We start from the raw sequence: 26,045 nt of genomic DNA on the forward strand, positions 1-26,045 counted from the left end.
ATATTATCTTTGATTATGTGTGAGTGGTTCTAATTCTAGTTTAATTTCTAAGGCTAGTTTCTCTTAATGTCGGATATAAAATTTATTACTTGTAGAGTAAAATTTTTCTGACATGACTGCTCATGTACTCAGCTACACTACAGAATTCATCTTCTATTTAAAACCTTTTTAGAGTTACAGGGAAATCTTCTCTGTTTCGCAGCTTTGTAATTCTCTTGGAAATGCTTGTATTAACTTGACAGTGTATTTGGCTCGCCAGCTGCGATGGTCTAGCGGTTCTAGGCGCTCAGTCCGGAACCGTGCGACTGCTACGGTCGCAGGTTCGAATCCTGCCTTGGGCATGGATGTGTGTGATGTCCTTAGGTTAGTTAGGTTTAAGTAGTTCTAAGTTCTAGGGGACTGATGACCACAGATGTTAAGTCCCATAGTGCTCACAGCCATTTGAACCATTTTTTTTTAATTTTTTTTTTGTATTTGGCTCCTTTTTCAAATATCACTAGTGTATGTAAGATTTATGGCAGTTGTTTTCTGTTCCTTGTGATATATGGATAAACAGCATCATTGGTCTCCAGTTAGGAGAGATTTCATAATGCAAACACAATCTTCTTGAATATAGGCAACAATAGGAATGTTAAAATGTTAACATATCTGAAACAATTTCTACAAGATTATTCTTGCTTCTTTTTGAATATAATTAAAATTGCTTTCTTCTGCAATATGAATATTCTGTTTATTCCTGTGATGGTACAGTTCATGCATACTGTGATTCCATATTGCATATATAGCTCAAAAAATCCATTATGGTGTATAAGAGGTCTTGATATGCAGTCTTAGCCTACTGTTTCATTAGAAAAATCACTGAGCTTATTCGAAACAGTATTTATCTGCTGTTTCCAATTTAGCTCATAGTCAATTGTTATAAAAATTTTAAATGAAGCTACTTCTTCCAGTCTTTTCAATCTAAAAACATTCATGTTTTCTGCTTTTTGATTGTTATTGAAAACCATGTACATAATTTTTTTCAGATTATTAATTAGCTGTGAGCTGTGAGCCATCTTCCTGTGTTATTGACTGATATGGAAGCATTTTTCTCAATTGCTTCAAAATTGTTGGAAATGTATTAGCACAGTCATATTATCTGCATACTATATTTTATTTTCATTGTCATATTTTTGTACATTATATACAAACAAATTTAACAGGATAGATCTTATTACAGATTCTTGAGGTACAGCATACATCATGCTTCTAACTTTTGATATGTATAAGTTGGTAATGCCTACATAATACCTTCTGTATCTCAGATACAATGTTATATACCCTGGTGCATGTCCACAGATAACGGTACTCTCTATTTTCTTTATTGAGGACTATATAGCTGTGTCAAATGCTGTGGATAAGTCGAGAGTGTCTCCAGATACACAATACAGTAGACTTAGATCTGTACAGTAAATTCCCTTGATGAATAATTTGCTGTTTCTGTTGATTTACTTTTCTGGTATTCATGCTGTACTGGAGTTATTAAGTTATGCTTTCCATGTAGCTGTTAGTCTGTTGAGTATGATCATTAATGATTTTTTTGAGAAGCCAGGTATTAAAGATACTGGTCTGTAATTATTAGAATAATCATTCTTTCCCTTTCATACATAGTTAATTAATTTAAGCTGATCAGGAATACTCCTCAAAATGAAGCAGTTGATAATATCCAATAGTGCTGTAATTATTTATGCTATTGTCACAAAGTTAATAACACTTATATAAAGTTCTATGCATACATTCTCTGTAGCTAATAACTAGAAAATGTTGCTTTGTGATGTACAGATCCGAAGGCAATCACATTTTAGTACAATGTACAACCAATGTACTTGGTCGCCTACAGCATTAAGGGAAACTGTTCAGCAAGCATCACTTCAAGACTTGTATGGCATTTCATATGCTTCACCTTCCAGTCCAAAAGTTACAATTACAGGTAGTATAAAAGTTGTGCTCTTATTTAACAATAGGCTAAAATTTCATTTTGTGAGGTTAATTGAAGAATTTAAAAATTTGATACAAAAGCAGCACAGTCTTGCATTTCTGAGAAGTTAGGTACTTGTAGTGGTAATTTTTTTAAACACACCTTAATAGCAACTGTGATGATTACATTGGCTTTCATACACCAGTGAATGTGACAGATGTACATTTCATTCATTCACTCATTTTGCAAATATCACTACACAGAAAAAATTTATTTGTGTAGGTGCTTCAGTAGGTATTCGTAATTGGACAAGAGATGAATTAAAATTCCCTCCCCCCCCCCTACTCAGTGACAGGATCTGAATGGAAAATTGAAAAGCTTTTAGGGCATCATGAAGTAGTGTGTGTCTCAGCTTAGGCTTATATTTAGGTAAATTTCATAATGTGTCTGAACACTAATGTTAATGGTAAAGTATAAATGTGTGGCAGACCAGTATTCAAATGCAGACCTTTCTTTGATGAGTAATGTATTTACTGACTGATACATCCAGGCTCAGCTCTCCCCCCCCTCCCCCTCTACCCCATCTCCCCCTCGCCCCCCACTCTCCCCCCTCGCCCCCCACTCTCCCCCCACTCTCCCCCCTCGCCCCCCACTCTCCCCCCTCGCCCCCACTCTCCCCCCTCGCCCCCACTCTCCCCCCTCGCCCCCACTCTCCCCCCTCGCCCCCACTCTCCCCCCTCGCCCCCCACTCTCCCCCCTCGCCCCCCACTCTCCCCCCTCGCCCCCCACTCTCCCCCCTCGCCCCCCACTCTCCCCCCTCGCCCCCCACTCTCCCCCTCGCCCCCCACTCTCCCCCTCGCCCCCCACTCTCCCCCTCGCCCCCCACTCTCCCCCTCGCCCCCCACTCTCCCCCTCGCCCCCCACTCTCCCCCCTCGCCCCCCACTCTCCCCCCTCGCCCCCCCACTCTCCCACCCTCGCCCCCCCACTCTCCCCCCCTCGCCCCCCACTCTCCCCCCCTCGCCCCCCACTCTCCCCCCCTCGCCCCCCACTCTCCCCCTCGCCCCCCACTCTCCCCCTCGCCCCCCCCACTCCTCCCCCTCGCCCCCCCACTCTCCCCCCTCGCCCCCCCCCCACTCCTCCCCCTCGCCCCCCCACTCTTCCCCCTCGCCCCGCCCCCCACTCTCCCCCCTCGCCCCCAACTCTCCCCCCCTCGCCCCCAACTCTCCCCCCCTCGCCCCCCAACTCTCCCCCCCTCGCCCCCAACTCTCCCCCCCTCGCCCCCAACTCTCCCCCCCTCGCCCCCCAACTCTCCCCCCTCGCCCCCCAACTCTCCCCCCTCGCCCCCCAACTCTCCCCCCTCGCCCCCCAACTCTCCCCCCTCGCCCCCCAACTCTCCCCCCTCGCCCCCCAACTCTCCCCCCTCGCCCCCCAACTCTCCCCCCTCGCCCCCCAACTCTCCCCCCTCGCCCCCCAACTCTCCCCCCTCGCCCCCCAACTCTCCCCCCTCGCCCCCCCCCCCACTCCTCCCCCTCGCCCCCCCCACTCTCCCCCCTCGCCCCGCCCCCCACTCTCCCCCCCTCGCCCCCCAACTCTCCCCCCCTCGCCCCCCAACTCTCCCCCCCTCGCCCCCAACTCTCCCCCCCTCGCCCCCCAACTCTCCCCCCCTCGCCCCCCAACTCTCCCCCCCTCGCCCCCCAACTCTCCCCCCTCGCCCCCAACTCTCCCCCCTCGCCCCCAACTCTCCCCCCTCGCCCCCCAACTCTCCCCCCTCGCCCCCCAACTCTCCCCCCTCGCACCCCAACTCTCCCCCCTCGCCCCCCAACTCTCCCCCCCTCGCCCCCCAACTCTCCCCCCCTCGCCCCCCAACTCTCCCCCCCTCGCCCCCCAACTCTCCCCCCCTCGCCCCCCAACTCTCCCCCCCTCGCCCCCCAACTCTCCCCCCCTCGCCCCCATCTCTCCCCCCCTCGCCCCCATCTCTCCCCCCCTCGCCCCCATCTCTCCCCCCCTCGCCCCCATCTCCCCCCCCCTCGCCCCCATCTTCCCCCCCCCCTCGCCCCCATCTCCCCCCCCCTCGCCCCCATCTCCCCCCCCTCGCCCCCATCTCCCCCCTCGCCCCCATCTCCCCCCCCTCGCCCCCATCTCCCCCCCCCTCGCCCCCATCTCTCCCCCCCTCGCCCCCATCTCTCCCCCCCTCGCCCCCATCTCTCCCCCCCTCGCCCCCATCTCTCCCCCCCTCGCCCCCATCTCCCCCCCCCCCTCGCCACCATCTCCCCCCCCCCTCGCCACCATCTCCCCCCCCCCTCGCCCCCATCTCCCCCCCCTCGCCCCCATCTCTCCCCCCCTCGCCCCCATCTCTCCCCCCCTCGCCCCCATCTCTCCCCCCCTCGCCCCCATCTCTCCCCCCCTCGCCCCCATCTCTCCCCCCCTCGCCCCCATCTCTCCCCCCCTCGCCCCCATCTCTCCCCCCCTCGCCCCCATCTCTCCCCCCCTCGCCCCCATCTCTCCCCCCCTCGCCCCCATCTCTCCCCCCCTCGCCCCCATCTCTCCCCCCCTCGCCCCCATCTCTCCCCCCCTCGCCCCCATCTCTCCCCCCCTCGCCCCCATCTCTCCCCCCCTCGCCCCCATCTCTCCCCCCCTCGCCCCCATCTCTCCCCCCCTCGCCCCCATCTCTCCCCCCCTCGCCCCCATCTCTCCCCCCCTCGCCCCCATCTCTCCCCCCCTCGCCCCCATCTCTCCCCCCCTCGCCCCCATCTCTCCCCCCCTCGCCCCCATCTCTCCCCCCCTCGCCCCCATCTCCGCCCCCCTTGTCCCCATCTCCCCCCCCTCACACACACACACACACACACACACACACACACACACACACACACACACACACACACACACACACACACCAGTGCTCCTGAAAGAAAGTGCAGCATGTGTGCCTTTTTGAAACTCCCTAATAGATTTAAACTATTTGCTCAGCATGTGGTCTCACCACTTGGGAAGTTAGAAAATTATGAGAGAAGTTCTGGCAGAAGTGAAGCTTTTAGGGTTTCTCGATAGTTCATTTAATACAAAAATTGCCCACAATATGCAAGTTTCCTGGTTGGTCTTATGTTGAAATTGTATGCCAGACTGCAGCTCCCACATTGTCTGGAATCAGTAAAGATTTATGCAATAAGGAGCCATTTGGTTCTTACTGGCTAGTGAATATGTCGTTCTATAGAAAATTTATGGCTACTGTCTTGCTGTGGGAATGGAATTTGTAACTATCAGCTCTGGCTATTCACCTTCAGTGCTCTTATCAGCTGTGTTGGACCACTCTCCTGGTAGTAATGGGTTGGAATGACTTTCATTAAAGAACATACACTATGCTGCAGCTGCAGCACGTAGTTTTCAGTTCCTTCACATTTACTGAAACACATTTTTCAATTTCTGATAAACAGCTTTTTAATAGTCAAAAATCTCAGTATTTAAACCAAATGGGTAAGTTAATAGTGTCACATTTCATTGGTGGTATATTCCTGGTGGATATAAATCTATTAATCTGGTTCTTGAGAGATGGGATTATGTAAGGGAGGATCTATGCCAGCTTTCTGACATTACTGCAGGGTAATAATGAAGTGATCAATTCTTAGTAAATTCTGCAAAGGACAGGCTATGCACAAATCATTCCTTAAATTGTCTGAAACCTGTTCCTGTCCCACCGCCATCATACACCTTGCTTGTCACTATTGATGCCACCTCCCCTTGTACCAGTGTTTTCAAAGTATATGGTCTGTCCACTGCTGAACATTACCTCAACTAACACCCATCTGGTTCTGAACATTTGACATCCTTCCCACTCATTTTACAATTTTGTGCTTATAAACAACTACTTTACCTTTGAGAGGCAGACATACAAATAGGTCTGGGGTATAGCCACAGGAACAAGGATGGCTCCTTTCAATTGCAACCTTGCCTTGGATTGCATGGTGGGGTGATTTCCTGGGATCCATAAGCCCCTGGTTTGGTTTAGACACATTGATGACATCTTTGCCATATGGAATCATGTTGAAGCCATGTTAAAATTTTTGGGATCTCTAAATATGTTCTAACCGTTAAATTTAACATGGTCCTATTCTTAATCACATGCCACTTTCGTGACATCTACATCAACCTCATTAAGGGTCAACTACACACTTCTGTTCACATTACACCTACAAACAGGCGTACTTACATTTGACAGTTGCCATCAGCTCTCTGGTAAACATTCCATCCTATACAGTTTTAGACTTTGAGCAAATGTATTTGTTCAGATACTGACTATTAACAGTATGCACCACCTCAGTGTTCACTGGATGTAATTATCCCACCAGCCTCGTTCAAAAGCAGATTTCCTGGGCCATCACGTCAAACCTTTGTACTGGTGATACCTCCAAAAAACAGCTTAGGACTACACCTCTTGTCAGTCAGTACCATCCTGTTCTTGACTGTATTAATCAGCTACTTCAACAAGACTAAAACTTCCTATAATCATGCCCTGAAATGAGGTCCATTCTTTGACATTTTACTCACCATGCCTAGAATAGCTGGAAACAGCAATACCTAATTTGTTAAAGCGTGCTTCAAGTCCTGAAGTGGGGTTTCATAGTCAGTTGGCAATTAAACTTTTACTTTTTTAAACAACCAATTCAATGGTTCGGTAAATTCCTTAACAAATTTCCTATAATAATTGCCAAGTCTGAGAAATGACTGAAGGTTCTTTGCTGTCTGTGGTGGCACAAAATAACAGACAGCAGATATCAAATGTGGATCAGATCTGACACACTCCTGACCAATCAGCCTCACCTTTCATATTTTTTGAAAATACAGTCATGATGTAGCAATGACAGGTGACAGACATGACAGACTTCACATGATCTGCTGATTGTTTGGCAAAGGTCAACATGGTTAACACACTGGCTGCAAGGACTGTAAAATGTTTTTTCCTTGCTTCAGTACAGAGTTCTGTGACTTTAATATTGCCAGTCATTTCTGATTACCTAGTTTATCCATTCACTTGGTTACCAAACAAAAACTTGTCTGCATATGCTTTTATGTTAGTGAGTACACACACTTTCTGGTTATTACATTGAATGTGAACACATGATATTTATCAGAATAAACTGTTACTCCATTTGTTTGTATCTGATTCTCACCACAAGTAGATCACAATGTCAAGTTGCCAAATGTAACAACCAGCAGACTTGCAACTGTGGCGACCCCAACATAAGAGCAACTAGAGGAAATAATCCTGCAACACAGTAGGGTTGCAGTGCACCTTCAAGAAACAGAAATTAGTGAAATGATGGGCACACCGCAATATCAAGAATTGCAGTGTGGCTGTCCCTGTTTTGGTCACACAACCTGACACTGATTTACGCAGGTGGAGTTAAATTTCCTCTGCACCAGAGGTACCACTGATTCCAGTAAATTCACATTAGTGGTTAGTCATTTGGACCACCATTATGAAGCCAAGGTTCAAGACGCCATAACTTCATCCCCAGAAAAGGACTTATACATGAAGCTGAAGGCCAAGTTAAATCAAAGTGAGTGTGCTTCACAGGAGGAACAAGTGCAGCATGTTCTCTTGCAGGGTGTCAATCAACCCAGTATTTCCTTCATTTATTAAGCAAGGTTGATGTGTACATATTGTCTGTGCATTACTGTGAACATTGTGGAGCAGCCATCTGCCAGTGCAGTGGAGGCCATTACTGCATCACTAACGGACATGTAACTTCACACTGTAGCAGACCTGGTGAGCCGAATTCAGGTCGCAATGATACTGACTTTCTGCCCAGGAGCTATGAAAGCATGTAATAGCACCTCGGTTGCAACAAAAGTGGATTAGGACAGTTTCATGAACAAGGTCAATGCTCTGACAAGCAGGTGGGTGAACTCCAGCCAGAACACTAAAGGATACGAGAATAAGATCAAGAAGTTGTTCCAAAGTGAACTCCTCAACAGCCAATTACTCAGCCCAGGTAGACCTGTATTGGTACAATAAGAAATTTGGAGAAAAGGCACACAATTGTACCACCCCATACAGCTTCCTCAGTTATAAAAGACAGATGGAAATAATCACTCCATATAGTCAGTCATTGTCCCTATGCCATTTCATCACAAACTGCAAGACAATATGCGTGTTGTTAGGTGGACACAGGTTCCGACATAGGTATTTTGCCACAGACCCACTTACATGAATACCGATCAGCCATCTTGTTTTGTCTATGTGTGGCTTATGATTCAACCATCACAACATATGGCATGCTGCATATTGAGTGGAACGTGGGAGCTATGATGTGCCTTGCATGGAATTTCACCACAGCAGATGTAACCAAACTGATAATTAGAGCCAATCTTTTAGCACATTATCACCTATTGTTGGACAGTGCCAATGCTAATCTAACATATGCAATTATCAGATTATCTACCGATGTATTCCATTGTGGCGTAACCATATATGACTCCTAACTGATCCACTCGCTGGGAGATGGGTACGCCAAACTCCTAGAACAGTTTCCTGGTATCACTTGGCTTCCTGGTTATCCCCAAAAAGTATGTCACAATTCTGTACATTATATCAACACCACCTCAGGTGTGCAAACTTCATGAAGACCTAGATGTCTTGCTTATAGCCCATTTCATATGCTGGCTATAAGCCATTCCAGTAGCTAATATTTCTGTTGTGGTACTACCCACTGCATTTGTGGCGCACTGGATCTCTGGTTTCAGTTGTCTGCTCCACATAACAATGGACAGAGAATGGCAGTTTGGATCCAATTTCTTTGCCCAAATGAGTAAATTTTGTGGTGCAGTGCACCACATAACAAGTAGTTACCATCCTGCCAGTAACAGAGTGCTCAAATGCTGGCATTGATCATTGAAAGCTGCATTAGCATGCCATGAATAACAATGGACGTCTTACCATTGGTTTGCTTGTCTTATGCTCAATGTACAAACTGGAGGTGGACACCTCACCAGCAGAGCTAGTATTGGTGGAAGTCCCAAGGCTTTCCCTGAGTGTTTGTTGACCCATGCACATTTTTGATAGATGACGATAATACACCAGAATTTATCATCCAACTCAGAGAAAGGATGATGCAGATCTGACTGCAACAAGCATCATGCCATGATATTCTGCAACCGTTTGAACATTGGGAGTTTGTCCACAACCCTGTCAGCATAGAGAGTTAAAATACTGTAAGCATGTAATGCTGCAAAGAGATTTCAAATTGCCACTGGCACTGTCTTATGCTGGTCCCAATCCTATCATTAACAAGTGTGAGAAAACATTTGAAATCCTCATAGATGGCGAGGAGGACACTGTCTCCATTGAGAGAGGAGCAAGCATTCATCACAGAAGGATGTTCACACATGCACCTTCCATAGAACCAGATGAAACATCTGCCTGTCACCAAGCAACCCCCACTGCAACCTTTGCCACTCTGACTCAACACCAGATGCATTCTGGATGATGGGTACACTTCTGGCATGATTCATGAACGGTGTTTTGGGCATCTATCAAGTGACAACCACAGATGATGTCTGATGATTAGCTTACTGTTTGGCAGAATTGACAGGGCTCATGCACTGGCTACCAGAAGCACTGTGAAATGCCTTCTTCTTGCTGCACTGTGGAGTTCCATGACTTTAATGCTGATGGTGTTTCTTGCTTTCCTAGTTTATTTATTTATTTGTTTGGTTACCAAGCAAAAACTTGATTGTGTGCACTTTTGTGTTAGCGAGCACATTGTCTGGTTATTATACCGAAAGTGAAGGCATGCTGTTTGTCAGAATTAAGCATTACTCCAAGCCATACATTCATCCATATCTGTGACTAGAATACAATATCGAGTTTACAAGTCTAGCAACCAGCAGATTTGTGACAATGTCATTGATACAAACCACACGCTGTGTCAATTTGTCCCCTGAGTACTGCATCTGGTATTTTTAAGACTAAATGGCTCTGAGGGTATTGATAATGCCTTCAAGGAACAGTAAAGGTTGTCTTCAGATGATCTTCTGGAACCAGTTTTAGCTCGTGATAACAACTTTTCAAATCCATTGGCAATGTGCATTTACATGACTCAAGTTGTCCAGAGTCTTTGTTATATTTGATGTAGGATTTGCATCTGCCCTTATGTTCAAGTATTTGTAATCACAACCAAATCTATGTTTATTGCGTCACTTTCTTATTTCCTTTGGACAGATACAGTAATTGCTCTTCATAGACTTTCACTATTCTTAATGATATCATCAGTCAAATGCTGGTCACTAGAGTCTTCCATTACTGGTTGAAATGGTCTTGCGATTCTGTTAGGCTTTCTGTACAATGGAGCACTACAAACTCTAGGTAATCCATGCTGCATAACTGGTGTTGCTGGCAACAGACCCAGTGAATTTTTTAAAAAAATCTGCTGATCTTAACAACAGAGCTTCCTTAGCAAAGTTGTCTTTCCCCACTAAATGTTTCAGTTTCTCATGCAGTGCAGATATGTCAACAGCTTTTTGTCACCCAGATCCCAAATCTATTGAGATAGTCGTAATTCAGGACATACAAACTGGCAATTAGTAGCCCCTTTGGCAGATTTGCATCATCCATACCATAATTACCTATATTTAATGGAACCAAGTTATCTCCATCTGCTTACCTAATAGATACTACACTTTGAATCAGAAGCAATGTGATGCATCCAGTTCATCACTGCATTCTAACAGCCTCAAAATGCATAACATTTCACTTAAGGGCCAATATCCAAATTAATCACTATCTGAACTAACACACAGTAACTTTCCTGTGCCTTTAGGCACCTTATCATGTGAATTGATGTTTAGTGCTTGCACATGCAGTTTATTTAGTCCAACTTTAATGATATGTGAACCTTGCATCAATGTAACACTAGCAGTGAAACAATGCTGTACTGAGTGTGATAGTATATTGTGAAATGTCAACTTTTGTGTGATATTTATTCAGAAGGCAAGTCCTGGGGTTGTACAGTGTCCCTCCTCAACATGTGACAACAGTTCCATGTCCTCCTGAAAGTTACTTACTCCAGTACTGAAATTTAGTGATGTGATCCCAATGATCACACATCATTGCCATGCTCTCGACATAACCTGAATACTTCTGTCTAGAAGATCCAAACTGGCAACCAACACATGAGCCCCTGGATCCACCAAAAATCTATGTACCATTTCGTTATCTATGCCCATTGATCAACATTCTGTCTCTGCAATTTATTTTGTAGTATTCCATTTGATTAAGAATTCTGTATGATGGTTGAGTAATTCCCACTGGCATCTAACTCACTCTTGTTCTGGCAATGTACATTATGCTTTTTACTGTGACCATCATGTGCTCGGTGGCCCACTTTGGATCGTGTTTGCCAACATTGCTTCCTCAGAAGAAAAGATCTCATTTATCCTGCCCCTTGACTCAATGTCAATTTAAAGTTGTGTAGGTACCATAATAGCAGAAGTTATGTCTTATGGGTTTTCCATCCTCACTCTCCTTGATATATTTCCTAACAATCCCCTTAAAACACATCCAACACCCTGTTCTCAGCTTCTAGCAAAATAAATTTATCTGCCTTCACATTTTACATTAATTCATAAGTATTTACATTGACTTTCAAAATTATGTCCAAAAATGTTTCTACTGATAGGTACTTTTTTGCGACAGATGATTACGTTGTTCCCTGGAAATGTTGCACTGTTTTATTTGTAGTACCACTGATAAAGCCCCTTTCAAACTGCTCAAATGTCTGTGCCTTAGTCTGTCCCTCATCGTACATAAACTGTGATTTGGCTGTACTTAGTGTGTTTCACCTGACCAATTCCCTGACTGTGCTGTACCAATTCCCTGACTTTGCTGTAGCCTTCAGATCCATAACATCCTCTGTTTATTTACCAGAATAAGGTGTAAACGGCTTAGCTGTAACAAAATATATCAAAGGAATGGGTACAGGAAATAAGGAATTAGCCTCTACTGGCTTAGCATGTCTATGCCCATTTACAGTTTCCTGATCCCCTACTTGGCTATAAAGTGTGTTTTTACACTTCTGTAATTCAGTTTCTTGCTTCTGTGTAGTTACTGCTCATGTTTCTTCTGGCAGTGGTGTAGTGGTGTAATCTCCATCCAAAAACACACACAAATCTCTCTCTCTCTCTCTATCTCTCTCTCTCTCTCTCTCTCTCTATCTCTCTCTATCTCTCTCTCTCTCTCTCTCTCTCTCTCTCTCTCTCTCACACACACACACACACACACACACACACACACACACACACACCTGAGGCAGACAACCAGATGTCTGTCTGGTGGTGATGTATTAAAATACACCAGTAGATTAATTGGTAACTGAGACCTTCTACAATTCATTGTTCCAACTCACAACTATGGTACAAAGTATTCTAACCCTTGTGCTGTATCATGACCCAATGAGATGCAGAGCATTGACGTGCATTGTGGCCAACCCTACTACATGTGCTACATACAGCTCACACTACCTGGGTGCGTAGCAGCTTGTGCGTAGCCAAGTTACAATTCGGGCAAATCACCAGTGGCAAGTAAACCTCTCTACAATAACATCTAAATTGTGACAGATCCGCAGGCACCTGCAGCTTAACAAATAATACCATCACATTTGCGATGCAATGCCCTACCTTGGGGGTAAGCAAAAGAAGCATAAAAGACCAATGCAAAAAAGGGACACTCAACATCTCACACTGCTGACCTTCAAGCTGCTGCTGAAATCTTGTTACAATCCCAACCTGAACTCATGGAACTGGACCACTGTCAACACCAGATGACTTCAGACAGTGGATACCGAGGTGTCAGACTGGAATACTTATGTTACAAGATGTAATGCCTAAGCTAGATGCTATGTTGGGTGATGGTGGTTGTATGTACCACTGGGTGTGGATTAGCAAGAGCTGTGTGAGAGATGGCTTGCCTGGCACCCAAAGGCACTAATTAACATCATTAACAAAGTAAACATTTATCATTCAAAGATAACAGTTGCTATGATTCACAGGCTGGCAGCAGAGCAGAGATGGCACACACCACACAGAATGTGCTGAAGTGCATGAAGGGCATGTAGTTGTGCTGGCTGTGCTGGCTGTGGCCTCCTGACAGGAGAAAGGCCAGCAGCATTAAAGTCTGCCTACAGAAACAGAGGTGGATGATGGCAGCAGCATATCCCACAATGCCGGATGATGGTCTGCTTCCTGAACCCACTTACTAGGCCATCAAAAGATCCGCTGGATAATGGTACCAACAGCTCCCCACAGTCTTTAGTCCAGTCAACAAAGACTAAAACATGGTGACTGCGTGAAACATTTATGTAGTCACAAATTTTTGTGCACTGGTAGCGGGTAGTGTCATGAACAACATACTAAAAATCCTGACCTGTGCAGTATGAGCATGGTGGTGAGGAAGTATTTGAAGATTGTTTTTAGTGTTTTCTTTAATATCTCAAGAACCACAGCATCTAGCAAAAATGTTTCTCAGTACAAAATATGTCTTATTCATTTTTTATTTAGGACTAATAGTTTCTGCATTGCAGAGGATGGAAAAATTGGAGATTATTAAAGATAGTATTTGATGTTTATTGTTAAATGAAGTGGGTTAAGAACAAATATTAAATGTGTGTACCACATCTAAGGACAGTAGAAACATATAAAGGGATAAATTGTATTACAGGCCTCTAACATGGTGGAGAGGTGAGAGTAGAGGTTAGAAGTGTGAGGAAAGGTAAGTCACCAGATTTTGTCATGCACTTCCCTCCTTCATAGATCTGCAAAATGAAAAGTGAGCAGACAATTCCCCATTCTCTCAGCCACACTACTTCACAGAAATAAAATAGAAGGTGTTTCACAAAGTTACATTGACACTCTGCAGCTTGCCTTATGAATTACTGGCAATGCAGTGTGCAGACATGTTTATTTTCCACAAACTGCTTTAACACTATGTGGAATATGGATATGAGTTCTTAAGAATACTAACATTTGTGGACAGAAGCTACTTACATCTCTTCTTCACAGTATTCTACACTGCTAGATGGAAATTGATTCTTAGTCATACTGCACAGCAGCTGTAGCCCTCTTCTGGGAAAGCCGACTTCCCCCAGCACGAGTGATTTTGCTTTCCAGTTTACAGACAGACTATTTCCCAGAATTTCCTGTCCAGATCTCTTATGTAAGCATACATGATAACTTCACAAAGCTCATGTTTATATAGTTCAGTTACTTTCATATTTCTGAAGTAAGTACTTACTAGCAGCTGTCAAGTGCGAATTGTGAAGAATATTTTGTTATAAATGGTGACTGAGAAGTGCTTAATTTGTAAGTGTGATGGCCAGTGACTTATGTAGTGTTGATGGGAAAGGGACTGGACTGTTAAATGTGGGGTCATATTAAGGAATTAAGGAAGTTGTATTCAAGTGATGATCATGGCTCTGATGAGGAAAGTGGTGCAGTGAAAGCTGCTGGTAAGAAAGATTCAAAGGACAAAACAGAAGCAATTACATGGGATGAAGAAGAAGAAGGCGGGGGGGGGGGGGGGGGGTTGCTGTTGTAAGAGCAAAATACAGAGAGGAGAAGTAGAAACATTAAAGCAGTTATTAAAGGCTGTGCCCATGGAAACGAAGCAACTTGCAAACATGAAGAAGAATATTTAGATCATATAAGCCAAATTAATGTTGATTTGTTGGTTAGAGTAGCACAGTCAGCAGATGAAAAGATGAGACATCAAATTATTTCCATTAAAATACAAGGCATGCAAGCAGAAGCTTCAGCAGGGGCTAAATGGATTGCAATAGCTGCAATGAAAAATGGGAAAGCAGTAGCTACACATACAATTGAGCCAAGATGGAGTATGAGCAATACTGACATTACGGAATGAAATATATTACAGTGATAAATGGCCAGAGGACTTTCTGATAGCAGTAATGATTCAAGAACCCCAGAAACATGTAACAAAGCAATGCTGTAAGCATATGACAATTAGGCTCATTTGACATGTAGCCCAGGTTCTGTTAAGAAACATTATTAAAAGACCGGAAAAGGTAATGGATGAGAATCTAGCTCAAGCGTAGTTTAGTTTTTAGACAGGATTCAGGCACAAGAGATGCAATAGCACTGTTGCAAATTTAGGGAGAGAGGTTTACCAAAAAGGGAAGAGGCCTAGACATGTGTTTCGTAGACCTGGAAAAATGATGACTTATAAACTCATTATATTTAAATTAAAAAGTGTGAGTGAAAGTGAGGAGAGGAAGTACCAACTGGATAGAACTAGGTAAATGAGTCAGACAAAAACCATTTGTCTCATACCCTTTTCCAAATGTCCTCTGAAAATATAATGGACCCCTGCACATTACATGGCTAGTAAATAAGAAGAACCGTGGACCTTGCTGTTGGTGGGGAGGCTTGCGTGCCTCAGCAATACAGATAGCTGTACCGAGGGTGCAACCACAACAGAGGGGTATCTGTTGAGAGGCCAGACGAACATGTGATGCCTGAAGAGGGCCAGCAGCCTTTTCAGTAGTTTCAGGGGCAACAGTCTGGATGACTGACTGATCTGGCCTTGTAATATTAACCAAAACAGCCTTGCTGTGCTGGTACTGCAAAAGGCTGAAAGCAAGGGGAAACTACAGCCATAATTTTTCCCAAGGGCATGCAGCTTTACTGTATGGTTAGAATATGATGCCATTCTCTTGGGTAAAATATTCCAGAGGTAAAATAGTCCCCCATTCGGATCGCCGGGCAGGGACTACTGAGGAAGATGTTGTAATCAGGAGAAACAAAACTGGCATTCTACAGTTCGGAACATGGAATGTCAGGACCCATAGCTGGGCAGGTAGGTTAGAAAGTTCAAAAAGGGAAATGGATAGGTTAAAGTAAGACATAGTGGGAATTAGTGAAGTTTGGTAGCAGGAGGAACAAGACTTGTGGCCAGGTGAATACAGGGTTATAAATACAAAATCAAATAAAGGTAATGCAGTAGTAGGTGCGAGTAAGCTGCTATGAACAGCATAGTGAATGCATTATTTTAGCCAAGGTAGACACAAAGCTCACACCTGCTACAGTAGTACAAGTTTATATGCCAACTAGCTTCACAGATCAGGAAGAGATTGAAGAAATGTATGATGAGATAAAAGAAATTATTCAGATAGGGAAGAGAGATGAAATTTAATAGCATGGGGGACTGGAATTCTATAATAGGAAAGGGAAGAGAAGGAAAAGTAGTAGGTGAATATGGAATGGGGCTAAGGAATGAAAGAAGAAGCTGCCTGGTAGAATTTTGCACAGAGTGTAACTTAAACATAGCTAACACTTGGTTTAAGACTCATGAAATAAGGCTGTATACATGTAAGAGGCCTGGAGATACTGGAAGGTTTCAGATAGATTATATAATGGTAAGAAAGAGATTTAGGAACCAGATTTTAAATTGTAAGACATTTCCAAGGTCAGATGTGGATTCCGGCCACACACTATTGGTTATGAACTGTAAATTAAAACTGAAGAAACTGCAAAAAGGGGGGAATTTAAGGAGATGAGACTTGGATAAAAACAGTATTTTTGGAAATGAAATCACAGAGCACGCTAAGGTTCACCACAACATTTCCAAACGAGTGCTCATCTCCACAAGCTAACAGGGAGGAAACTCCTTGAAGACACGACAGTTTCTTTCTTGACGTGCTGATTATCTTTATGTCTAACATTCTTAGTTCCCTTGGCCCACTAAGTTTATTTGCCTTTATGTATTTATTTCATCTGAATTTTAATTTAGGTGTTAGTTTATTTATTGGTGGCATTTTTACAAAAACATACGAATTCAGAGAAAATATAAATCAACACTTACTTCACTACAAAATTCACTAAATACCACCAACAGCGCTTGAAACAAACAAATGTCATCAGAATGATGACTATTGGTATTAGATACAGGGTAGGAACCTTAACACGATAACAGAACACAAGTAGGAAGTAACGTACAAGGAATAAAGAAAACTGTGCATTATCTCTGTATGGTGCAAAAAACAAGGCATGCCATTTAAATGCTTGATCACACAGGCATCAGGAAAACCATCATAAGTCACAAAAAAATTGTCATTTATATGAAACAAAACTGTTTCATGCAGAAAACAGTGGACATTTCAAATACATAAAAATCTAAAAATCAATTTTTTGAGACGGTTTCCCTTCCATTTCCCCTTGAAGTTTTAAATGAGTTTTGATATTTGGGGAGCAAAATAACTGATGATGGTCAAAGTAGGAAGGATATAAAATGTACACTGGCTATGGAAAAAAGGCATTTCTGAAGTAGAGAAATTTGTTAACATCCAGTATAGGTTTAAGTGTCAGGAGGTATTTTCTGAGAATATTTGTATGCAGTGTAGCCTTATATGGATGTGAGACATGGACGATAAATAGTTTCGACAAGAAGAGAATAGAAGCTTTTGAAATGGGGTGCTGCAGAAGAATATTAAAAATTAGATACGTAGGTTATGTAACTAATTAGGGGGTTGTTGTTGTTGTTGTTGTTGTTGTTGTTGTTGTTGTTGTTGTTGCCTTGTTGTTGTTGTTGTTGTTGTTGTTGTTGTCGTCTTCAGTCCTGAGACTGGTTTGATGCAGCTCTCGATGCTACTCGGTCCTGTGCAAGCTTCTTCATCTCCCAGTACCTACTGCAACCTACATCCTTCTGAATCTGCTTAGTGTATTCATCTCTTGGTCTCCATCTACGATTTTTACCCTGCACACTGCCCTCCAATACTAAATTGGTGATCCCTTGATGTCTCAAAACATGTCCTACCAACTGATTCCTTCTTCTAGTCAAGTTGTGCCACAAACTTCTCTTCTCCCCAATCCTGTTCAATACCTCCTCATTAGTTACATGATCTATCCACCTTATCTTCAGCATTCTTCTGTAGCACCACATTTCGAAAGCTTCTATTCTCTTCTTGTCCAAACTAGTTATCGTCCATGTTTTTCTTCCATACATGGCTACACTCCATACAGATACTTTCAGAAATGACTTCCTGACACTTAAATCTATACTCGATGTTAACAAATTTCTCTTCTTCAGAAATGCTTTCCTTGCCATTGCCAGTCTACATTTTATATCCTCTCTACTTCGACCATCATCAGTTATTTTACTCCCCAAATAGCAAAACTCCTTTATTACTTTAAGTGTCTCATTTCCTAATCTAATTCCCTCAGCATCACCAGATTTAATTTGACTACATTCCATTATCCTCGTTTTGCTTTTGTTGATGTTCATCTTATATACTCCTCTCAAGACACTGTCCATTCCATTCAACGGCTCTTCCAAGTCCTTTGCAGTCTCTGACAGAATTACAATGTCATCAGCAATCCTCAGTTTTTATTTCTTCTCCATGGATTTTAATACCTACTCCGAATGTTTCTTTTGTTTCCTTTACTGCTTGCTCAATATACAGATTGAATAACATCGGGGAGAGGCTACAACCTTGTCTCACTCACTTCCCAACCACTGCTTCCTTTTCATGCCCCTTGATTCTTATGACTGCCATCTGGTTTCTGTACAAATTGTAAATAGCCTTTCGCTCCTTGTATTTTACCCCTGCCACCTTCAGAGTTTGAAAGAGAGTATTCCAGTCAATATTGTCAAAAGCTTTCTCTAAGTCTACAAATGCTAGAAATGTAGGTTTGCCTTATCTTAATCTTTCTTCTAAGATAAATCGTAAGGTCATTGTTGCCTCACGTGTTCCAACATTTCTAAGGAATCCAAACTGATCCTCCCCGAGGTCCACATCTACCAGTTTTTCCATTCGTCTGTAAAGAATTCGCATTAGTATTATGCAGCTGTGACTTATTAAACTGATAGTTCGGTAATTTTCACATCTGTCAACGCCTGCTTCCTTTGGGATTGGAATAATTATATTCTTCTTGAAGTCTGAGGGTATTTTGCCTGTCTCATACATCTTGCTCACCAGCTGGTAGAGTTTTGTCATGACTGGCTCTCCCAAGGCTGTCAGTAGTTCTAAAGGAATGTTGTCTACTCCCGGGGCCTTGTTTCAACTCAGGTCTTTCAGTGCTCTGTCAAACTCTTCACGCAGTATCTTATCTCCCATTTCATCTTCATCTACATCCTCTTCCATTTCCATAATATTGTCCTGAAGTACATCGCCCTTGTATAAACCCTCTATATACTCCTTCCACCTTTCTTCCTTCCCTTCTTTGCTTAGAACTGAGTTGCCATCTGAGCTCTTGATATTCATACAAGTGGTTCTCTTCTCTCCAAAGGTCTCTTTAATTTTCCTGTAGGCAGTATCTATCTTACCCCTAGTGAGATAAGCTTCTACATCCTTACATTTATCCTCTAGCCATCCCTGCTCAGCCATTTTGCACTTCCTTTCAATCTCATTTTTGAGACATTTGTATTACTTTTTGCCTGCTTCATTTACTGCATTTTTACATTTTCTCCTTTCATCAATTAAATTCAATATTTCTTCTGTTACCCAAGGATTTCTAGTAGCCCTCATCTTTTTACCTACTTTATCGTCTGTTGCCTTCACTACTTCATCCCTCAGAGCTACCCATTCTTCTTCTACTGTGTTTCTTTCCCCCATTCCTGTCAATTGTTCCCTTATGCTCTCCTTGAAACTCTGTACGACCTCTGGTTCTTTCAGCTTATCCAGATCCGATGTCCTTAAATTCCCACCTTTTTGCAGTTTCTTCAGTTTTAATCTACAGGTCATAACCAATAGATTGTGGTCAGAGTCCACATCTGCCCCTGGAAATGTCCTACAATTTAAAACCTGATTCCTAAATCTCTGTCTTACCATTATATAATCTATCTGACACCTTTTAGTATCTCCAGGATTCTTCCATGTATACAACCTTCTTTTATGACTCTTGAACCAAGTGTTGGCTATGATTAAATTATGCTCTGTGCAAAATTCTACCAGACGGGTTCCTCTTTCATTTCTTAGCCCCAATCCCTATTCACCTACTATGTTTCCTTCTCTCCCTTTTCCTACTGACGAATTCCAGTCACCCATGGCTATTAAATTTTCGTCTCCCTTCACTACCTGAATAATTTCTTTTATCTGATCATACATTTCATCAATTTCATCATCATCTGCAGAGCTAGTTGGCATATAAACTTGTACTACTGTAGTAGGCATGGGCTTTGTGTCTATCTCGGCCACAATAATGTGTTCACTACGCTGTTTGTAGTAGCTTATCCACACTCCTATTTTTTTTATTCATTATTAAACCTACTCCTGCATTACCCCTATTTGATTTTGTATTTATAACCCTGTATTCACCTGACCAAAAGTCTTGTTCCTACTGCCACCAAACTTCACTAATTCCCACTATATCAAACTTTAACCTATACATTTCCCTTTTTAAATTTTCTAACCTACCTACCCGATTAAGGGATCTGACATTCCTCGCTGCGATCCAAAGAACAGCTGTTTTCTTTCTCCTGATAACGACGTCTTCCTGAGTAGTCCCCGCCCGGAGATTGAAATGGGGGGACTATTTTACCTCCGGAATATTTTACCCAAGAGGACGCCATCATCATTTAATCATACAGTAAAGCTGCATGTCCTTGGGAAAAATTACGGCTGTAGTTTCCCCTTGCTTTCAGCCATTCGCAGTACCAGCACAGCAAGGCCGTTTTGGTTAATGTTGCAAGGCCAGATCAGTCAATCATCCAGACTGTTGTCCCTGCAACTACTGAAAAGGCTGCTGCCCCTCTTCAGGAACCACATGTTTGTCTGACCTCTCAACAGTTACCCCTCCGTTGTGGTTGCACCTACGGTACGGCCATCTGTATTGCTGAGGCACGCAAGCCTCCCCACCAACGGCAAGGTCCATGGTTCATGGGGGCGAGGGGGGGGGGGGGGGATGAGGGGGTACTGAATAGAATTGTTGAGAAGAGGAATTTGTGGCACAACTTGTCTAGAAGAAGGGATCAGTTGGCAGGACATGTTCTGAGGCATCAAGGGATCACCAATTTAGTATTGGAGGGCAGCGTGGAGAGTAAAAATCATAGAGGGAGACCAAGAGATGAATACACTAAGAAGATTCAGAAGGAAAGTAAGGTGCATTACTTACTTGGAAATGAAGAAGCTTGCACAGGATAGAGTAGCATGGAGAGCTGCATCAAACTGGTCTCTGGACTGAAGACCTCGACAACAACAACAACAACAACAACAACAACAACGCATTTGAGGTTTGCAGATGACATGGTCCTTTTAGCCACAGATGAAAAAGAATTACAGGATATAGTGGATATGACTGAAGCTGCAGGACATATTTATAGAGTGAAAAACAAAAGAAACAAAAAGTATTGGCACTAGGAGGAAATAAAATGATAAAGGTAATGCTGAAAGGAGAAATATTAGAATGTGTGAAAGCTTTAACTACCTAGGAAGCATGTGGAAACTGACTGGAAGGATAGCACAGAAATTAAAACCAGCATAGCAGTGGTGAAAACAGAACCTACAAAAAAGGAGAGTTTTCTTCTGTGGTATGGACAAAGATTTTAGGAAAAGACTGATTGTGGTGGTGAATGGAAACACTAAGTGGGATGTATAGAGTGACAAATTAAGAAGTATGAGAAAAGTGGAAGAGCAAAGACAATTACTGAATGTAACAAAAAAAGTGAAGGAAAAGAAACTGGGATGGACACACATTTAAAAAGAAGAATGGGCTTTAAAAACAGTATTGGAGGAGTATGTGGAAGGGAAGAGGCGGCAAGGTAATAAGATATTTTAGATCCTGGATGAAACTATGGATGGAAGCTCACCTAAACACCATGGAATAACAGGATTTGCATGGTTGAGCAAAATTTTGAAGTCTTTCCCTGGTAACACAAGTAGAGAGAAAAGCAGGTCAAGATGCAACAGCTGGATAGAATACCAGCAGAAAAGGGTACTTGGTATTGCTTGTAATACAGCTACACAATGGAACTGATATTCATGCACTGTACGTACAGGGTTTCTGAGGTATTAAAGCAACATAATGAGCTCTTAGTGAGAAAAGTATGTTGTCATCCTGTTCACCATGTAGATCTGAGGGAGAAGGCAAATGTCAAATACAGAAAAACTATTCAGTACACAGACTCTGCAAGATACTCCCACCACTACTCCGGAAAGGCTGAGCTGGGATCCCTTTCAGCTGCAACCAAAGTGATCAGACAAGCTGAATGGATAAGACAGGAACGACAGGTTACATCATTGCTGCCTCACAACAGCATAGATGTTAATACTGTTCTGGTGGAGGAGCTAATCAGTTTGCAGCCATCCAGCCTGGAGGTCAGTTTGCAGCCATCCAGCCTGGAGACTGTATCTATGACAGTCCATCTCCATATTGTCTAGGAATCTATAATCTCTGATGTAACAGCAACATAGACAACATGCACCACAGCACTGCCATCCAAGAAAAGCAGTCCAGTCAACAAGGTAAAATTATGGGAAAAATAATGTAGCTGCAAATTTTTATACAAAGTAGCGAGAGTCCCCAGTGTTTGAAGCATCTTCTCCCTTCCATGCTGCATGTCTATCCTCTCCTTATTCTTTTTCACCTCCAGTGGGGAATATGTCCAGGATATGTGCCCAGCTTGCTCATCATCTTGAGTGGTCTATTTTCTCTGTCACATACTGTTTGCTGCTTCCTGCCTCACCTATGTGCATTCCCAAATGGCAGCTTTCTTAGGCTGACTGGAGGCTTTACTGCTCCCTAGCAACCTTCAATTAACATCATTTCCCCAGCTGTGATGACCAGGTAGAATATCTTACTAACAGTATCCTTACCACAGAACATTACATTTCTCACACCTTGTCTTTAACATGCCATGTCCTGGTCCTTTGGTGGACAGAGGCATGCCGTGACACAATTTTCATGTGGATATGGTCTCTCTGTTCTTAACCATCATCCTACAAAGGCAAACTGTACTCATTATAAACATATAATGCACATTGTTGCATTCTTTGGGAGAGCAAAAAAAGCTAACTGGATTTCCTGCAGAATCTTTCTCTTGTGAACAAGCACTTTCTCCTTCATACGTACAATTGCATCTAGGAGAGGGCACATTTCCAACACTGGCACGAAGCCACTGTCATACCCATACCTAAGCCAAGTAAGAGTAAACAGAATTGGACTCCAGAGACAGAGAGCACAAGCAAGCCGATGCTTCTGTGGACCCCATGGAGCAGGATCCTCCTGCTTCTGTGCCCTGTAGTAGCGGCTCTTCACAGGCTGTCACTAAGCAGCCGCCGAGGTGATACCCCTCCATCTCTTCATCATGACTCTCCTCCAATGGAATGTTCATGGCCTTCGGTCCCACAAAGAGGATTTAAGGCTGCTTTTAGCATCACAGTGTGCCCTTGTACTCTGCCTTCAGGAAACGAAATTGCGCGCTCATGACCTATTTGAGCTTTCATATTTTTTCCCAGTTGGTTCTGACCTTCCCCCTGATGTTTGCATAGCATCTCATGGGGGCATCATGCTGGGATGATGTTCATAGTCAAACCATCTCCCTGACAACCCATCTTCAAGCTGTTTCAGTTTGCCTTTTCCTTCACCACCTGACTTTTCCCCTGTGAACCGTTTATGTCCATCCATCTTTTGATGTCACCTGGGCAGACTTCCTTCAGCTTATTGGGTGGCTACCTCCCACTTTTTTGCTGCTTGGTGACTTTAATGTGCATCATCCCCTTTGGGGCAGACCTGTCAGTGAGATGCCCTCTTGGTTGGTCTTCTTTACTACCTTTCTCTCTTCCACCTTAACACTGAAGCACCCACTTTCCTTTCTGACTCCTCACACACCTATCCCCATTTGAACCTATGTTTCTGCACTGCCTAGCTTGCCTATCGTCTTCAGTGGTTCATTATTTCTGACACTTACTTGAGCGACCATTTGCCGTGTGCTACCTGTTTGCTGACTCATACCCAGCCTGCGTGCCCACCCAAATGGCAGTGTACTAACACAGACTGGCAGCTATACTCCTCCCTGGAGACCTTCAAAGAAAAGATTTCCCCAGCTGTGATGACCAGGTGGAATATCTCACAAACTTTATCTTTACTGCTGCAGAACGTTCCATTCCTTGCATTTCCTCTTTACCACACCGTGTCCCAGTCCCTTGGTGGACTGAGGCATGCCATGATGCAATTCGTGCATGGAGGCATGCTCTCTGCATTTTTAACTGTCACCCTACAGCGGCAAACTGTGTTCATTACAAGCAGATGCATGTGAAGTGTCATTGTGTTCTTTGGGATGGCAAAAGAGTTAGCTGGATTTCATTTGCTACTTCTTTTAACAGTTATACCCCTTCCTGACTCGTGTGGGCCAACCTCCAATGGCTCTCTGGGACCAAGATCCATTCTCCAATTTCTGGCCTGACAAGAGCAGATGCTGTCATTGTGGACTCTATTGTATCTCCAACACCTTGGACCAACATTTTGCGGAAATTTCGAGCTCTTCCCTCAATCACCCTGCCTTCCTCCATCAGAAATGAGCAGAAGCGGCTTGGGCGATACCATTCTCTTCTCCAAATCATGAGTTCTACAGTGCCATCTTTACTACGAGGGAGCTAGATCATGCTCTGTTCATCCTGATTCTCTGCCCCAGGGCCAGACACAATCTACATTCATGTGTTGCAGCACCTTTCTCTTGCAGGCAAGCGCTTTCTGCTTAACATGAACGATGGCATCTGGGCAGAGGGCACTTTTCCTGGACTTTGGCATAAAGCCACATTCATACCCATACCTAATCGTTCCTTCTAGCTACTGCCCCATCTCTCTCACCAGCTGCATTTGCAAGGTGATGTAACACACGATTTGTGCCCTGATGGTATGGTGGCTCAAGTCTCGCAATTTACTAAAAATGCAAAGTGTGGATTTCCAGTACGCCATTCTGCAGTTGATCATCTCATCACTTTGTCCACACATGTAATGTATGGTTTTCTGTTGAAATTCCAGACTGTGGCCATGTTTTTCGATTTGGAGAAGGCCTATGACACCTGCTGGAGAACTGGTATTTTCTGTACTCTTTACACGTGGAGCTTTGTGGCTCTGCCCTGTATCCTTCAGGAATTTTTGAAAGACCGTGTTTTCAAGGTGTGTTTGGGTTCAGATTTGTCACACCTTTAGCCACAAAAACAGTGTGCCTCAGTGTTCCATCCTAAGTGTCGTCCTCTTTGCTATCACCATGGCCTTTCTCCCGTCGGACATCTCCAGCTCCCTTTTCGTTGATGATTTTGCCATCTATTTGCAGTCCCTTGTCCGTCTGAAACTCGATTATGGGTAGTTTGTTAATGTGTCTGTATGTCCATCCATCTTACACCTTCTCAACAGTATCCATCATCATTGCATCCATTTGGCCACTGACACCTTTTAGACTAGGCATGTTGGGACTCTGTAAGCTGAAGCTGCGGAACTACCACTGTCTACCACCGTGGTTTCCTCCTCAGCAGGCATGCATGCCGTTTGTCTGCCATGGGTGGCCACCCATCCTATGCCTCCTCCTCTGATGATTCGTTTGGCCATCAGTGTGGGGCACGCCCATCTTCTCTGTTACCTTCTGGAGTCCGCTTTTGGCACTTGCTACAGTGGTTTAACTTAATACTACCTAACTTTCCCAGTGGGTGTGAACCCTTCACCATCTTGGCTTCGTGAAGTGGCCCATGTTAAACTTGGTTTTCATTCGCTTCCTAAGGACTCTACTCCAGCCTCACTATATTGCTTTCAGTTTCATGACCTTCTCATGGAACTTTGTGACCGTACCTTTGTATGCACTATTGGCTCTCACACTGACAGTGGGGTAGGGTGTGCCTTTGTTATTGGCACCTTGTCTTTCGATATCAGCTTCCAGCACACTGCTCAGTTTTTACAGCAGAGCTCTTTGCCCTGTATCAGGCCATGCCGTATATCCGATGACACAGACTTTCCAATTGTGTCCACTGTTCAGATTCACTCAGTGCCCTTCAAAGTCTATGTGCACTGCACACTGCCCAACCCCTTACTGCAGTGGATCCAGGAGCACTGCCACTTGCTTCCGTGTTCTATAATTTTGTCTTCGGCATG

At 43.8% G+C, this 26,045-nt stretch overlaps 1 protein-coding gene across 2 annotated transcripts in view; it reads left to right on the top strand.

Annotated features, from left to right (window-relative positions):
- LOC126356028 (uncharacterized) overlaps window positions 1–26,045 on the top strand; it is a 200,561-nt gene that overhangs the window by 168,460 nt on the left and 6,056 nt on the right. For both annotated transcript variants that reach the window (XM_050006681.1, XM_050006682.1), the window contains one exon: window positions 1,822–1,969. In XM_050006681.1, the coding sequence (XP_049862638.1) occupies window positions 1,822–1,969 (148 nt within the window). The remainder of the gene's footprint in view (window positions 1–1,821; window positions 1,970–26,045) is intronic.

Source organism: Schistocerca gregaria, chromosome 3, assembly GCF_023897955.1.
Source record: "Schistocerca gregaria isolate iqSchGreg1 chromosome 3, iqSchGreg1.2, whole genome shotgun sequence".
Classification (NCBI taxonomy): Eukaryota; Metazoa; Arthropoda; class Insecta; order Orthoptera; family Acrididae; genus Schistocerca; species Schistocerca gregaria.